Below are 17,952 nucleotides of genomic sequence, written 5' to 3' on the forward strand. Positions count from 1 at the left end.
GCCGCTCCGCGGCATGTGGGATCCTCCCAGACCGGGGCGCGAACCCGGTTCCCCTGCATCGGCAGGCGGACGCGCAACCACTGCGCCACCAGGGAAGCCCCTATTTTTTACTTTTAATAGTAGCATATTGAGTTAATGAATAATTAGAAAGAAATAGCACATTAAACTTTTTGTTTCACAGATAAATTATGCTTAGAAAGAGTTTTCAAATACATCTAAGGAAAAAAGTGAGTTGATTTAGAGAAAAATAATAAATAATAACATAGTATCACATGTATGGCAAAAAATTGTAATGGTAGTCATGAAAGACTGATGTTTGGGAGATGCTGACCTACAAGATACAGTCTGAGCTTTCAAGGATAAGTATCCTCATCTTCTGTCTTCTTCCTATTTTGCCAGCTTCCTAGCTTATATTTTCTTGCTTGGAATTCAGTTCAAGCTCCAACTATACTGATCTACCTGATTAATGTAGTGAATTCCTATTTACCTTTAAAACTCTGCTCAAGTTTCATCTTCTTCAAGGGAAGTCTTCCTGTTCTCTTCCCTATACCATGATGATAGATGATGGATGGTGGATGATGGATCACTGTTTTCTCTCTGCCACTCACTATGTCTCAGTTAGCTGGCATCTTGCAGTGGCAAATTGTTGATCTAAAATAATAATAGTGGCTGTGATTCATGTTTGTAATTTTTCCTCTACACTTTGAAATCGAGAACATATATAAAATTGTGTGTGGTTTTTTTTTTTTTTGGCTGCATCGGGTCTTAGTTGAGGCATGCGGGATCTTTCATTGAGGCGTGCAGGCTCTTTGTTGCAGTGTGCAGGCTTCTCTCTAGTTGTGGTGTGCAGGCTCCAGAGCTCGTGGCCTCAGTAGTTGCAGCGTGCAGGCTTAGTTGCCCCGTGGCATGTGGGATCTTAGTTCCCTGACCAGGGATGGAACCCGCGTCCCCTGCATTGGAAGGCAGATTCTTAACCACAGGACCACCAGGGAAGTCCCCTATAAAATTGTTTTTGGTTATTATTTCTACTAGTAAGAAATACAATGGGTTAACAAACTACACTTATATTTTTGGTAATATCCTTAATTTCTTTGGATTGTGTAACTTTTAAAATGTATATCTAATACCTTCAAAGAGCTTTAAAAACTATGAAGTGGTATAAAATGCCACTTACTTATATTATTATATTCCTTATAATATTTAATTTTAAATTACATTAACCAAGTAGGTTTGTTGGATGAGAGTTTTACTAAATTACATGTATTAGATCAAATAGTTAGTGTTTAATTTTTCTTACAGCTCAAGGAGCTATTTTGGTTGAGGACTTCATTTACTGCCAGAGAATCATAAATACAGACCAATAGATCTTTCTGGTTTACATTTCAATATATTTTAAACTGTTTTTATATCTAATACTGAAACTGATAAAAACTGCTCAACTGTTGGTGATGAGAAGCATGGTTATAGTTAAATTATTCAAAGGTAGATATAAAATTGGGATTCATTTCTCATCTCTAAATATAGATACATGATAGTAACAGATGATTTAGATTCAACTCTAATTTCAAGTTGTTTTAGTAATTTAGTTGACAAATACGTAATGAATATAATTAGCAAAGATGCAAAAGAGATATGTCATAAATCAGCTGATTGAAGAGCTAGAAAAAGTGTTTAGTGGGGGCTAGAATTCATCCTACGTACAAAACATCAGCTTCTGGTTCTTGACTAATAGGTGATGGTGTTAGGGACATAAAATATTTTCCTTTTGTAACTGAAGGAAGTATAATTGTTTCTAACAGGGTGAATGGCAGATGTGGAGCTATTCTTGCTGATGAAATGGGTTTAGGGAAAACATTGCAATGTATTTCGCTCATCTGGACTCTACAGTGTCAGGGACCCTATGGTGGCAAGCCAGTAATAAAGAAGACACTTGTTGTCTCACCTGGAAGCTTGGTGAATAATTGGAGGAAAGAATTTCAAAAATGGCTAGGAAGTGAAAGGATCAAGATATTTACTGTTGATCAGGTAAGAGACTTTTAAAAGTTTAGCCCTGGTCATTTACTAAATCTCTAGATTTTCAAATCAATACTGCAGTTTTCACTCTCTACGTAGCAGTTTTTCAAGTGTAAGTAACTCCGACCCTTTGCAGATAAATGGAATCTTGCCCTGCAATTTGGTCCTGAGTTAACATATTCTAATACCTAGTTAATGGTTGTCAGGAATACGCTGCTTAAATTTGATTTCACACAGTTTTTGCCCATGATTTGTTAAATATTATCTTTTTTTTTTTAGGACCACAAAGTAGAAGAATTCACCAAATCTTCATTTTATTCTGTTCTTATCATCAGTTATGAAATGTTACTTCGTTCCCTGGATCAAATTAAGAGTATAAAATTTGATCTTCTAATTTGTGATGAAGGGCATCGTTTGAAGAACAGAACCATTAAGACAGCTACAGCCCTCATTAACCTCTCCTGTGAGAAAAGGATAATTCTGACTGGTCTGTATTTACTTTTGGGGAGATATGATGGTTATTTTTGCCTAGTGAATATGCAAAACTTATAATATGATGTTTGGCATCCAAAGAATTGATGGGTTTGAGTGGAATTCATACTAATAAACCTATGTTAGTTGAGTCTTGGTAGGATTCTGAATTATTTAAATCCTATGTAACGTTGTGCAATCCAGATTTTGGATTCTTTGAGGAATAAACACAATGGTATCATGGTAAAGAAGGTAGGAGATGGGACTAGACTGCTTGTGCTTGGTTTCCAAGTCTGATATTTATAGCTGTGCAACTTTGGGCAAGTTATACTTCTCTGTACCTCAATTTCCTTATGTGTGAAATAGGGATAGTAAGACCATCTACTTCATAGAGTTGTTGTGAGTGTCAAATGAGTTAATCCATGTAAAGGTCTTGGAAGACTACCCTATACATGGTAAGTGTTTAATATAAATATCCTTTATTTTTATATGTTTGTGCTGTATGCATATGGTTTTTTGCTGGCCAAAGCTTCTGGCCCAGATTGGAAGGATGAGATAGACTGTGTGTAAATACAAGAATCCTTTTCTACCCAATCCTTTTTAGCTTAAGGCCTAGACTAGAATTAGGCCTGAATAACTCAGTGTAGCTTTTCTCCCACACCTCACTTTGGTCTTATGTGGTAGCAGAGGAAAGAAGAGAGTTGTATTCATTACTAAGGTTTATGACCCTTCCGTTTTCTACTTAAGGCTCTATTTCCCTATCATCTTTAATCCTTTTGGAAGGGATGGGCAGGGCATGATTATACTTATTACATCATATCTCATGGTGTCCTTCATGTGTCCTATATGCATGTCAGAGCTCTCCTCTGAAGTTTAAATGAGGAGGGAGAAAGGGTGTGACCAACAGCTTATTCCTCCATTCCACATCTTTAGGGTAGAAGTATGCCCTGGAGCAACAGAGAAAACGCCCCCTGTTGTGTTCTCATTGAGTTGGGGTGTGGAGGGTACCCATCTTTAAGTAATTTATGATCATTTGACTTCCAATTGGTGAAGAAGGATTGTATTAACCATTACCAAATGTGATTTTTAAAACTATATGTGCTTTTTAGAAATAATTTTGGGAACTGTTAAATGACCTTTACATTCTTCACATTTAGTCGCTTAAAGATAATAAAGATAAAAAGGACAGGGAGGGCTTCCCTGGTGGCGCAGTGGTTGAGAGTCCACCTGCCGATGCGGGGGACGCGGGTTTGTGCCCCGGTCCGCGAGGATCCCACATGCAGCGGAGCGGCTGGGCCCGTGAGCCATGGCCGCTGAGCCTACGCGTCCGGAGCCTGTGCTCCGCAACGGGAGAGGCCACAGCGGTGAGAGGCCCGCGTACCGCAAAAAAAAAAAAAAAAAAAAAAACACATTTTTAGGGCCTCCCTGGTGGCGCAGTTGTTGAGAGTCCGCCTGCCGATGCAGGGGACAAGGGTTCGTGCCCCGGTCCGGGAAGACCCCACATGCAGCGGAGCGGCTGGGCCCGTGAGCCATGGCCGCTGAGCCTACGCGTCCGGAGCCTGTGCTCCGCAACGGGAGAGGCCACAGCGGTGAGAGGCCCGCGTACCGCAAAAAAAAAAAAAAAAAAAAAAAAACAGGACAGGGATCAAATCTTACAGTTACATCTACCCCCCACATTTAGTAGATGTTCAACAAATGTTTGTCAGTAATACTGGTGATATGGAAACCAGAGGATAGAAAAACGGACTTTGAACGTTTAGTAGAGGCTGTTTTTAAAGAAAAAAATGAGTTGGGGAAATGGAAAACTTAATCTAGGTAATTTCTGTATCTTTGGCTATTTGAGAAACTAAGTGGATTGATTCCTTATACTTCTTGACTAGCTTTTGATTTTGAGATCCTTGGGGCCAGAAAAGCAATGGAAAAAAAGATTTAGCTGAATTTAGTTACACTGTGTTGGAAGAAAAAAAGCAGAGACTGCTTCTTTTTACTGCTCAATGTGGGGTCAATAATTGCTTATTTAAAGAGTAGTAACAGCTATGGAGAAGACTGGCATTCGAAGGGGAAAGAAAAAGAAATAAAAAGGGAGAGTGAGAAACTAAGATTACTTTTAGGTAATAATAATAGAATAATAAAAAAATAATAGATTCTCCTCTATTTGAAAAACAGATACTGTCCTTTAGCAAAAACAGACAGTTTTACTAATATTCTCAGTTATAAGCAAATACCAATTCAACTAGCGTTACAAATTAAATTTAATATTTTCAGTAGAAAATGATTCTGGGACTTCATTCAGAAGGACTGTCCTGATGATGACCTGTGAGATTGTTTCCTTTGAGGAATTAGCATTGCCCCCTTTATTCGTACTTTGTCTTCTTTATCTTGTTTCTGCTTTCTTGTCCTTGTCTCTCTTGCTCCTGAGCTGTGAATGTAGGTGAAAACTAGCACTAACTAACCTCTTACATTTAGAAATACTTACAGTTGGTTTTTATCTCCTTAGAATTGCCTGAATAAATTCTTCTTTTTTATAGTGGCAGGATATCTTACTCCCAAGGTGATTTGTGTCTTATTAGGAAGTAACATTTGTATATGAGTATGTACAGTGCTACATATATAATAGGTGCTCAGAAGCTATCTAAGAATCAGATGAAAGTAATTTTGATTTTGTTTCCTGCTGCTATCTAGCCCAATGCTGTGAAGAATATTGAGTTAATATTTACTGGAAATTTTAATATTAAAATTAAATTAAATTAAAATTTAATAGAGGTGTATTAGACTTCTAGGCCTGCCATAACAAAATACCACAGACTGGGTGGTAAATTTCTTCAATGACAGAAATGTATTTTCTCACAGTTCTGGAAGATGCAAGTCCAGTGTCAAGATGTCAGCAGGTTTGGTTTCTCCTGAGGCCTCTCTCCTCACCTTGCAGATGGCCATCTGCTCGCTGGGTCCTCTCATGGCCTGTTCTCTGAGTGTGTGCATCCCTATGTCTTCCTCTCTTCTTCAAAGGATACAAGTCATATTGGATTAGGGCTCCACCCTTATGAGCTTCTTTAACCTTAATTACCTCCTAAAAGGCCCTGTTTCCAAATATAGTCACATTGGGAATTAGGGCTTCAACATAGGAATTTTGAGGGGACACAGTTCAATCCACAATATCTTATTATGTTAGATATCCTTCATTAGGTGTTAGATATCCTTGCTTTATATTATAAAAAGGACAAATCTAAGATTTGAAGCAAAATTCTCATTAAAAAGTGAGTTAAAAATATATACCAGACACAGACACATACAGATACATACACATATTGCTATATTATAGCATGCTTAGAAACTAGAGAATGGAAATCACCTTCAATCTCAATTTCTTAATGAGCCATTAGCATTTTGTCATGTTTCGTTATTCACACACACACGCATGCACACATGCACACAGAGAACATACATACATATTTCTTTTTTATATATACATACAAAATCCGTCTTCATAGACACACATGCACATCAAAATATACTTAATGTAAACATTTTCCTATGATAGTGCATAATTTTGAAATGTGGTGATGGATATCTACAAGCACATACTTTTCTATATAGATTCCTAGAAGTGGAATTATAGGACCTGAAGGAAAGATACATGTATGAATATGTATAAAGAGCTCTTAGAGCTTTTTATGGAGATAATAGATGCGGATATAGCTGTAGGTTACTAGCAATGTTCCAGTACTTGGGTTGGGCGGTAGATTTATGTCTCCTTAAAAAGTAAACAATAAAACAAAGAAAAAGCTTTTATTGCTGGGATAGAGGTAGGGAAAGAGAAAGAGTTCTCTCAATTTCCCTAGAAGTTTCACTTCCATAGCCCTGAAAATAGTTTTAGTAAACATACAAACTTTACTTGAAAATCTTTAGTGTTTCCTTTTTTCTTGTCACAGGACTTTGCTGCTCGACTTTTATTAATGTTATATTATTTAGCTTCTTCTACAGGTTCTGCATAGTCTAGAATTCAAAAAGAATACTAAAAGCAGCGACCTGGGGACTAAACTACTTCTAGACAACATTTGTGACAACTCAGAATAATACTATACTAGTGTATTGGCTATCTTGTAGGCCCTTCTTTTCTTTTTCTTCTTTACTCTTTTTCCTTATTATTTTCTGCCCTAAATCCTTCTTCTGATCCGCTTCTTATGGACTGCCTTTCTTTTTTCCAGTTTTGCTTTTGCCTCTTTCCCTTGTGTATCAGTTGGCATGATTTCAGGTGTAAGTAGCAGATATGTGGATCAAATGTGCTTATTCTCCCACATAACTGCAGGTCTAGAGCTAGGGCATGTTCCAGGGGTGGGGATACATCAGCTCAACAGTGTTGTCAAGGATTCTGATTGTTTTTGTTCTCTGCTGTGCCATGTTTGGTGTTGACTTCATATTCATGCTTGTAACAAGTGGCCAGAGCAGTTGCAGACATCACATCTAGATGTGGTGATATTTAAAGGAGAACAGGGGCTGGCTCTGCCTTTATCTCCATATTTAAGAATGAGGAGGGGCTTCCCTGGTGGCACAGTGGTTGAGAGTCCGCCTGCCGATGCAGGGGACGCGGGTTCGTGCCCCCGTCCGGGAAGATCCCACATGCCGCGGAGCGGCTGGGCCCGTGAGCCATGGCCGCTGAGCCTGCGCGTCCGGAGCCTGTGCTCTGCAACGGGAGAGCCCACAGCGGTGAGAGGCCCGCGTACCGCAAAAAAAAAAAAAAAATGAGGAGGCTATCCCAGGCTCCTCCCTGACTTCCTTTTATATCTCATTGGACAGGATGGGTCACATACTGTTGTTGGAAACTGTCGGTGCCCCACGAGCTCTCCTTTTCTGGGCTGTTGGACCCACCCCATAGCTGCTGGGACTGTTGATTAAACAACCCATGTCTACTGCCTTTTCTGGAGAATTATCATTGGTTGAGTGAGAGGTCCTTCTCTCCCCTGCAGCTTGGTCAATGATTGACTCGTATAGAGGAGCAAGTAAAATGCCAGCTCCTTTGCCTCAGGATAATTTCAGGAGCAACTTTATAATGCAGTTTATGCTCTAAGGCGCCCTGTAATTTTGCTCAAGCTAAATTGTTAGTTTCTTCCCCTGCATTTTCTGATTCCATTATTCCCTTTCTCCTGAGAATAATTTCTCCATAAATCATATGTAGCCTAATCCTTATCTCAGGCTCTGCTTCTGAGAACCCAGTCTAAGACAAACCCTTTATTACATCAGTCTCATTGGCGAAGGGGTAGAACTACCATGATTAGCTTGGATTCATCCTTTGGATGACTGTCTGGAAGCCAACCACAATGATCCTTGTACCTTTCGTTCCCTTCTTTCCTTCTTGCTTTTCCCATTCCCCCTATTTTTATTAATCATTATCATGGATATTCTTTTAAAGGTTTAACAAAATGCATACCAATATAAATATATTTTCTCTAATTCTGTGATGTGTCTAAAAAAATTTAGAACTAACTAGGTGTATTAAAAAAAATTAGTAAGCATTGCTCCAACCTCAAGTCTATGCATTGACTTTCAAAGGAAGTGATCATGAAACTCCTTAACGTTGTAAAAATTCGTGTTGTCTGTTATTGAAATAAGTGCATTTTTATTTACTTCTATTATTTATATCTTTGGACAACTTTTTGTAGTCTGTTATTTGAAACTCATCTGAAATTATGCTGATATATATGTTCACTTGATATTATTATAATTATTGAAACATGCTAGTGTCTCTTTGAAAATTATTTAGCCAAATATTATTGAGTATGTGCAGGGTATATCAATCTATTACAGTCTGTGTCAGTCTTTAGGATCAATGAAGATCCCAATTTTATCTGATAACTTTGTAAGGTATTAATAATAGGTACCATTCACTGTGTCTACTAAATGTCAGGCACTTCACATCCATTGTCTTTACTTTTTTATTATCTTCCCACTTTTATAAGTGAAAAAAATCCCGAGTTTAACTTAAAAGAGCTTAAGCAACTTTGTCCAGAGTCACACAATTATAATAATAACAACTAACAGTTATGGAACGTTTATTGTGCTGCAGGCACAGTAGTATATGAATTAACTCATTTGATCCTCACAACCCTAGGAGCTGCTATTATTATCCTAATTTTACAGCAAATAAAATTGGGGTAAGTAACTTTTCAGGGTAACTCAGAGAATAAGTCATGCAGGTAGGATTTGAACCCAAGCAGTCAGACTCTAGAGCCTATACTCAGCCAAAATGCTGTACTAAATAGACTTCAGTTCACAGTTAAAACCAGAGTTAAAATTTTATACGATTATTAATTTTTTAAAACTTGATTTAGCTGGTCTTTCTTAGTTTGAGACTTTGCTTGTATTTAGTGTTCTTAGGGAAGAGAGTACAAATTTCTATAAAGACCTGATACTGTAAAACACAAACTTGACCTCTCATCACTTTTATCTCTTTAGGTACTCCAGTTCAGAATGATCTCCAAGAATTTTTTGCATTAATTGATTTTGTAAATCCAGGAATATTAGGCTCTTTGCCATCTTATAGAAAAATATATGAAGAACCCATCATTAAATCGAGACAACCTTCTGCTTCGGAGGTATAATTTACTTCAATAAGTAGGTTAAAAATGAGCAGTTTGGGAAAATCATTCATAACTTGGATATTATTTTAATTTAGGAAAAAGCAAATTAGTAGAGTGACTTTTAAAATTTTACCCACAATCGTTCAACTCGTTTTGCATTTCTTACTTTAGAAAATGACCCTATCACTTGAAAAAGATTCATAAATAGGCACTTCACAGAGAATTATAAATGACAGTGAAACACATAAAAACGTTCATCTTTACTGGTATTGAAAAAGGTAAACCAAATAACCATGAAGTAACGTTTGTACTTTTCTACTGATGTTTTAGTTGGTTAGATTTACACTGTAATAGCAAGTGTACATAGGAGTACTATTCTCTGTTGATTGGAATATAAATTGGTATGACTGGAGGATAGTTTGGCAATATATATCAAAAGCCTTAAAATTGGGTATAAATATTTACTGAGCATTTTCCATGAACTAGGAACCATATAAAAAATAATGATTGGGCTTCCCTGGTGGCACAGTGGTTAAGAATCCACCTGCCAATGCAGGTGACCTGGGTTTGAGTCCTGGTCCAGGAGGATCCCACATGCCGCAGAGCAACTAAGCCCGTGCACCACAACTACTGAGCCTGCGCTCTAGAGCCCGCGAGCCGCAACTACTGAAGCCCACGTGCCTAGAGCCCGTGCTCTGCAACAAGAGAAGCCACTGCAGTGAGAAGCCTGCGCACCTTGTGCACCACAACAAAGAGTAGCTCACTGCTCACCGCAACTAGAGAAAGCCTGCGTGCAGCAACGAAAACCCAACGCAGACAAAAATAAATAAATAAATAAATAAATAAAATTAAAATTATATATATATATAAAGGAAAAAATAATGATTTATGCATATATTTAATAGAATGGGAAATGTTTATGATACATTATTTAAAAATAAAATCACATTCATTTATTTACCCAACACTTACATATTAAATACCTAAAGTGGGCCAAATGCTAAGTGCCAGACACTGGGGAGTATGGTGATAAGCCAAACTGGTTGGTTGTTCCCATGAAGCTTTGTGGTTTGAGATCCTGTTTTTGTTACAAATAAAAATAAAAATAAAACATCTAATATATTTACATATTTATGCAAACAAAATGGTTTTGAATATATACATAAAAAGTCTTGGCAGCATTGGCTGTTTCTGGCTGATGAAAGTTGGCTTTAATATTCTTATTTTTGCATAACTATATTTTCTGACCTTTCTCCAGTGAACCAGTTATTTTGTAATAAAAATTGAGAATAGTTTTAAAATATAAGGGAAATTTTCTGTGATTTATATAGAAGCAAACATGTACATATGGGATTTATTTTAAGCTTCCCTGTGAAGTTCTGTACACTCAAAAGATTTTATGTAGAGAATTTATTTATTTATTTATTTATATTTTTTGGCTGCGTTGGGTCTTCACTGCTGCCCGCAGGCTTTCTCTAGGTGCAGCGAGCGGGGGACTACTCTTCGTTGTGGTGCGCGGGCTTTTCATTGCCGTGGCTTCTCTTGTTGCGGAGCATGGGCTCTAGGTGCGCAGTCTCAGTTGTTGTGGTGCACGGGCTTAGTTGCTCCGTGGCATGTGGGATCTTACCGGACCAGGGATCGAACCGGTTTCCCCTGCATTGAAAGGCAGATTCTTAACCACTGCACTACCAGGGAAGTCCCCTATGTAGAGAACTTAAACATAAATTTCATTCATACTGTATTTTGACTTTAAAAATGTACTATTATTTAACGAACAATGTGTAACGATTTTGAAAGAGTCAGCAGTGCCTTGTGCCAGTAATTTCTTGTAAGCTTAGTTTTAGGATCAATTACTTGTCAAAATATTTTCTTCCAAGAGTTTGCTCTATTAGTGCTTTTTTTTTTTTTTTTTTTTTTTTTGTGGTATGTGGGCCTCCCTCTGCTGTGGCCTCTCCCGTTGCGGAGCACAGGCTCCGGACGCTCAGGCTCAGCGGCCATGGCTCACGGGCCCAGCCGCTCCGCGGCACGTGGGATCCTCCCAGACGGGGGCGCGAACCCGGTTCCCCTGCAATGGCAGGCGGACGCGCAACCACTGCGCCACCAGGGAAGCCCCTATTAGTGCTTTGATAATGATTTTAAGACTATGTACTGTTACAGTCTTCTCATAAAAGCTTATTTTCAGACAATTCGGTATGTAGATTATTGATTTCCAGTGGTTCTCAATGGTGGCAATAGACAAACAAACAAGGATTCGGAGACTGTGGCTTCACTTAATTAAATGATTATGCTAAACATTTAGAGAGATGATTGTTGAGTTTTCTATTCTAAACTGTATTTCATTTCTTTTATTTAAAAAAAATCTGAAGGGAAGCAATTAGTAAATGGTTGATCATTATAAAATGTTTAATGTTCATTTAACTGCTTGTTCTGGGTTGGCCAAAAGGTTTGTTTGATTTTTTTTCTGTAAGATTTGGCTCTAGTAGCGCTTAGTTGTCTTTAACTTAATTCGAAACAATTTTGTTAGATTGTATTGTGACAGCTGTCATATCAGCGTGCATTTAAAAAAAAACTTATCAGAATTGGTGATTTTTGGTGTAGCCATTTTAATATTGAAGATGAAAGAAAAAAAAACAACATTTTTGGCATATCATGCTTTCTTATTTCAAGAAAGGTAAAAACACAACTGAAATGCAAAAAAAGATTTGTGCAGTGTATGGAGAAGGTGCTGTGACTGATTGTGTCAAAAGTGGTTTGCGAAGTTTCGTGCTGGAGATTTCTTGCTGGATGATGCTCCATGGTCGGGTAGACCAGTTGGAGTTGATAGCGATCAAATCAAGACATTAATTGAGAACAATTAATCAACATTAAACCACATGGGAGATAGCCGACATACTCAAAATATCCAAATTAAGCATTGAAAATCATTTGCACCAGCTTGGTTTTGTTAATCGCTTTGATGTTTGGGTTCCACATAAGTTAAGCAAAAAAAAAAAAAACCTTCTTGACCATATTTCCACATGCAATTATCTATTTAAATGTAAGAAAACGTTCCAGTTTTAAAACAAATCGTGACGGGCGATGAAAAGTGGATACTGTACAATAATGTGGGATGGAAGAGATCGTGGGGCAAGTGAAATGAACCACCACCAACCACACCATAGGCCGGTCTTCATCCAAAGAAGGTGATGTGTGTATACGGTGGGATTGGGAGTCCTCTATTATGAGCTCCTTCCGGAAAACCAAACGATTAATTCCAACGAGTACTGCTACCAATTAGACCAACCGAAAACAGCACTCGACGAAAAGCATACGGAATTAGTCAACAGAAAATGCATAATCTTCCATCAGGATAATGCAAGAACATATGTTTCTTTGATAACCAGGCAAAAACTGTTACAGCTTGGCTGGGAAGTTTTGATTCATCTGCCATATTCACCAGACATTGCACCTTAGGATTTCCTTTATTTCAGTCTTTACAAAATTGTCTTAGTGGAAAAAAATTTCACTTCCCTAGAAGACTGTAAAAGACACCTGGAACAGTTCTTTGCTCAAAAAGACAAAGTTTTGGGAAGATGGAATTATGAAGTTGCCTGAAAAATGGCAGAAGGTAGTGGAACAAAACAGTGAATATGTTGTTCAATAAAGATCTTGGTGAGAATGAAAATTGTGTCTTTTATTTTTACTTAAAAACTGAAGGAACTTTTTGGCCAGCCCAGTGTCTTTTTTTTGTCTAAAACACTTCTAAGTCTGCTGTTGTTTTTCCATAGGAAGAAAAGGAGTTAGGAGAGAGAAGAGCAGCTGAACTTACTTGCCTCACTGGGCTCTTTGTCCTTAGAAGAACCCAAGAAGTCATAAATAAATATCTCCCACCTAAGATAGAGAATGTAGTCTTTTGCCGACCAGGAGCCCTACAGATTGAACTTTATCGAAAACTGTTGAATTCTCAGGCTGTCAGATTCTGTCTTCAAGGATTGTTGGAAAATAGTTCTCATCTAATATGTATCGGAGCTCTTAAAAAACTGTGCAATCACCCCTGCCTTTTGTTCAGCTCAGTAAAGGTAAGTAGTGTATGACCCTGCGTCAGGAATATGAGCTGAGGGTTCTATGTCATGTGAACCTAAGAGGGCAGATTGGACTAATCCTTGGGGTTGCATTTGTGGGTTTTCCAAAAGCTGTGCAGCCTCTCCAGTGTGATTCTTCTTTAGAGTTTATCCAGCCTTCTACTTGTTCTTCAGAGCATGCCCATATTCATAGAGCTGAACGAGGGATAAAATGGGCTTGAGGCTCTGCCTTCTAGAGTTTGTGCCCCCTGCCCTTTGGTGCCTCATCTAATGGTCGGTCCTGGTTTCCCTTCCTATTTTATATTAATATAGCCAGTCAGTTTGTTTGGAGCTAACAAATACAAAATTTACCATTAAGAAATAATTTATTTTTTCCTCATAAAAGTAATACATGATTGTTGTATGAAATCTATAAAATTCAAAAAATCACAAAGAAGAAAATAAAGATCATCTACTGGTTACAATGTAAATTGGTACAACTGGGAGACAGTTTGGCAATATGTATCAAAAACCTTAAAATTTTATGCATCTTGTAACCTGGCAATACCACTTTGAATAATTTGTTATAAAGAGATAAAGCTCTCCAGCCACAGAAAACTACATTTGGTATTAATAATCTTAGTTAATACTTATTAAACACCATGTACCAAACACTAAGTACTTTTCTAGTATTATTTTATTTATTCTTCACAAAATTCTATGGAGTAAGTACTATTATTACCATCCCCATTTTTGGGTGAGGAAACGGGCTCAAAGATACCCATAAGTAGTCTTTTCTAGAGGAACTTAATTCTAATGATGTTATGCTTATTACTTAAAAATCGATTATTATTAGTAGTAGTAAATAAATTGTGGACATTTCCCCAAATTAAATGCCTTCTACAAGTATGATTTTTAATGGCTACATAGTTGAGCTGACCATTTGGATATTAATGAACATAAGGCAGTTTGGGGTATAGTGAGAGTTTTCGGTTTTGGTGTTGGAACTAGCTATCAGTCCCTACTCTACTCCTTGTTTAACTAAAGGCAAGTTTAACCATGGCCAGGTTGTGCCTGTGAGCCTTAGTTTGTCTTAACTGAAACACAGAGACAATAATAACTTCCTGATAATGTTATTGTGGCAATTTGATGAATTTTTATTACAACTATAACTGAATATTACAACTCATAACTGAAGAGTATTTGGTTGCAGAGAGTCAGAGAAGAGATTGCCCTGTCTAGTTGATGTGAGAAATCTAACTGGTAAATCTCTGTGATGCACCTCCATGCATCAGGCTGTCTCAACATAAAGATATTATCTGTTAGTTGATTCTTAATTAGGATTATACATTACAGTCTTCAGGGAAGGTTTTTTTTTTTTTGCGGTACGCGGGCCTCTCACTGCTGTGGCCTCTCCCTGCGGTACGCGGGCCTCTCACTGCTGTGGCCTCTCCCGTTGCGGAGCACAGGCTCCGGACGCGCAGGCTCAGCGGCCATAGCTCACGGGCCCAGCCGCTCCGCTGCATGTGGGATCCTCCCGGACCGGGGCACGAACCCGCATCCCCTGCATCGGCAGGCGGACCCTCAACCACTGTGCCACCAGGGAAGCCCAGGGAAGCTTTTAAGACTACAGTTGTCCAGCCTAGACACATATGAGCCGATTCAGATTCTCTGAGAGTAGGACCCAGTCATGAAGATTTTTAAAAAGCTCTCCCAAGTGATTCTGATTATGTGTTCCTGGCTAAGAACTTGTGCATTAAGATCATTCATCTCCCTTGTATTTTGATTTAATATTCACCAGACAACTTTCTGCTAATGATTTGGCTTCCCCATGCACCTTTCATAGGACAGAATGCATAGACCAGTTGGTTTAAACAGGCAGGTCTCATTTATAGGTCAATAAATTTATATTCTGATTTATTCAGTCTCTTAATTTGGTTAGTATGGCTCATTTCCCTAGAGCTTAAGCATATGCAAGTTTCTGAACATGAAAAGCTGTGGATTAGACCCTGGGTCTGTGGTCCTTTGATAACCTCGCCAAGGTGTAGGCATTTTAGGAAACCTAACCCAAAGCAGCCAGCAACCATCTCTCCTCTCATGTATATCCCAGTTATGTAAATATCTTAGGGTTCCAAGTACTTTTAATCAAGTGACTTTACCCAAATATTGCTATGTTTGGGGAATAAGCCAGATTAAAATTAAGTTTGTGCCCAGCATTTTATACTACTTGATTCACTGCCCTTAAGATGTTTCTAGTAGTATTAAAGAAGGATTACAACACACATGAAAACATTAGGGAATTATTTTTTAAAAGTATATAGTTAATTGAACAATTAAATAAATTCAAAGTTGAAATGTAGTGTGTAACCATAAAGGTTAAAGGTCAGTGCCCCCTAAAGGGGGCATGTGAGTAATCAGGTGGAATTTGCATTGGGTCCTCAAGTATTTATAGGATTGGGATAATTGGGCAAAAAAAAGATGGCGCATTCCAGGCAGGGGTAGTAGGTTGAACAAAGTTTCAAGAACAATGATAAGTCTGGTAAATGTGGGAGAGAATGAGGAGAACTGCCAATCCCAGAAGTTTTATCTAAAAAAGTGATGCAGTCATTAACAAATGTAATCTCCAGTATGTGTTCACATGTCAGCTAGGCAGTTTGAGGGGGAATTTCAGAGGTGGTGATAATCTCTTTGGAATAAAATTGTATAAAAACTATTGGTAAAATAAAATATTATAAATAACAATAGATTTCTCTGTTAACTTCTTGGCAGAATTGTTCCTTCTTGTAGAAGAAATTGATAAGATTGAGTGGACTGTTGTGCTTGATTTTGAGTATCACCTGGGAGGTGCTGTGTGAGCCTGCAAACTGGGAGAGAAAAGTAATAGCAGGGAGGGAAGGAGGGAAGAAGAGAGAAAAAGAGGTAGCAATGATGAGAAGTCTCAGGGTTTTGGAGAGGATAGATTTACTAGAACTGTTTGCCCACTATTTTCCTCCTGTTTATTTCTCTGCTACCCACCTCCTCATCAATCACACATCGGCAATGATACTGCGCTTGTGGAATTCAGGGAACAGGCATTTGGAGACAGCATTAGAACTGCTCTGTAATCAAAAATGACCAAATTGTGACCTATGAAGATTTACATAACAATTAAATTGGGCTTTTCAGGTAGCTATTAATCTTCAGTTTTTTCCCCATAATTTTAGCATTTTTTCCCTCCCAATTAAAAAAACATGAACCAGTGTTGACAGTCATCTTTTTGAACAGGAAAAAGAATGCAGCTCAACTTGGGATGAGAATGAAGAAAGGAATCTATATGAAGGCTTGATAAATGTGTTTCCTGCTGATTACAACCCGCTCATGTTTACTGAGGAAGAGTCAGGAAAACTACAGGTGCTGTCAAAGCTCTTAGCTGTTATCCACGAACTTTGTCCTGATGAAAAGTAAGAAGTCAATTTAATAAACCACTTGTAAGTGTTTATGGAATTTCAGCTTAGACTGTGTCCTTATTCCCTCCCCTCACTGCCTCTTTTTGAAAAGAAGAAAACATTAAAAATAAGTTTTCTTCTTTGGGGGCATGGTTAGCTCCCAGTCTTTTGTAAACTTATCATTCACAATGTGTCTGTAAGTTTTTATTTAAGAAAAACTAAATGTAAATACATATATTTTAAAAAACCTAGAGATGTCTTTTGATATTATAACACCTAACTCGTTTCTTTATCACTTTCAGAATACTTTGTTCTTATTTTTTTAACGATTTTTTAAAAAATTTATTTTTATTTTATTTTTGGCTGCATTGGGTCTTCGTTGCTGCACACGAGCTTTCTCTAGTTGCGGCAAGCGGGGGCTACTCTTTATTGCGGTGCGCGGGCTTCTCATTGCAGTGGCTTCTCTTGTTGCGGAGCACGGGCTCTAGGCGCGCGGGCTTCAGTAGTTGTGGCTCGTGGACTCTAGAGCGCAGGCTCAGTAGTTGTGGCGCACGGGCTTAGTTGCTCCGTGGCATGTGGGATCTTCCCGGACCAGGGCTCGAACCCGTGTCCCCTGCATTGGCAGGCGGATTCTTAACCACTGCGCCACCAGGGAAGCCCTTTGTTCTTTTTCTGTCCTGAAATGTTGATACTCCTGAGGGCTTTCTCTTCAGCCTCCTTCTCACTCTAAACACCCTTCCTGGTTTAGCTCTACTCCTCATAGTGTCAGCTATCATCCACATGGTGTTGATTCAAAATCTGTATCTCTAGTCCAAGCCTCTCTTCTAGTTTCCACATCCTTCTTTCTATTTAATGGACATCTAAATCTGTCTGGACCTCAACTTCTCGTGTACTAAACCAGCTTTATCATTTTGCCATTGCAAGACTGATCCTTTTTCATTATTCCTTGGATTGATGAATGGTACCATATGCAAGCAAAAAACACTCGTCATTCTAGACTTACTTTTCTCCTTCACTTTCCCAATGTCATCAGTCACTACATTCTATTCTATTGATTTTATCTCTTAATCTCAGGAATCCATTTCCTTTCAGGTACCAAGATTTTTTTTAGTAACTATTTTAAATTTTATTTAAAAATTTTAATTTAAAAAATGTTTAAATTTATTTTTTATTGATGTAGAGTTGAATTATAATGTTGTGTTAATTACTGCTGTACAGCACCAAGATTTTTGTTTTGATTCTTGTAATTACTGATTGGGTTGTGGTGGTCTCTTATAAACTATGTCCCTCTTACTTTCAATCCCATTGCATATCAATATTGCCCTAAATTATATTAAATACAAATGTGAACATGTTACTCCTTTTCTTAAAAATCATTCAAAGATTCCTAGTTGCCTTCCAGAAATTTCTAAACTATAGCACATTGAG

General features: G+C 38.0%; 1 protein-coding gene across 1 annotated transcript in view; it reads left to right on the top strand.

Moving 5' to 3' along the window:
• Positions 1-17,952, top strand: part of RAD54B (RAD54 homolog B) — a 119,578-nt gene that overhangs the window by 85,784 nt on the left and 15,842 nt on the right. The window contains exons 9-11 of the mRNA XM_007117628.3: positions 8,935-9,074; positions 12,827-13,117; positions 16,364-16,539. Of these exons, the coding sequence (XP_007117690.1) occupies positions 8,935-9,074; positions 12,827-13,117; positions 16,364-16,539 (607 nt within the window). The remainder of the gene's footprint in view (positions 1-8,934; positions 9,075-12,826; positions 13,118-16,363; positions 16,540-17,952) is intronic.

The sequence above is a fragment of the Physeter macrocephalus genome, chromosome 15, assembly GCF_002837175.3.
Source record: "Physeter macrocephalus isolate SW-GA chromosome 15, ASM283717v5, whole genome shotgun sequence".
NCBI classification, from domain to species: Eukaryota; Metazoa; Chordata; class Mammalia; order Artiodactyla; family Physeteridae; genus Physeter; species Physeter macrocephalus.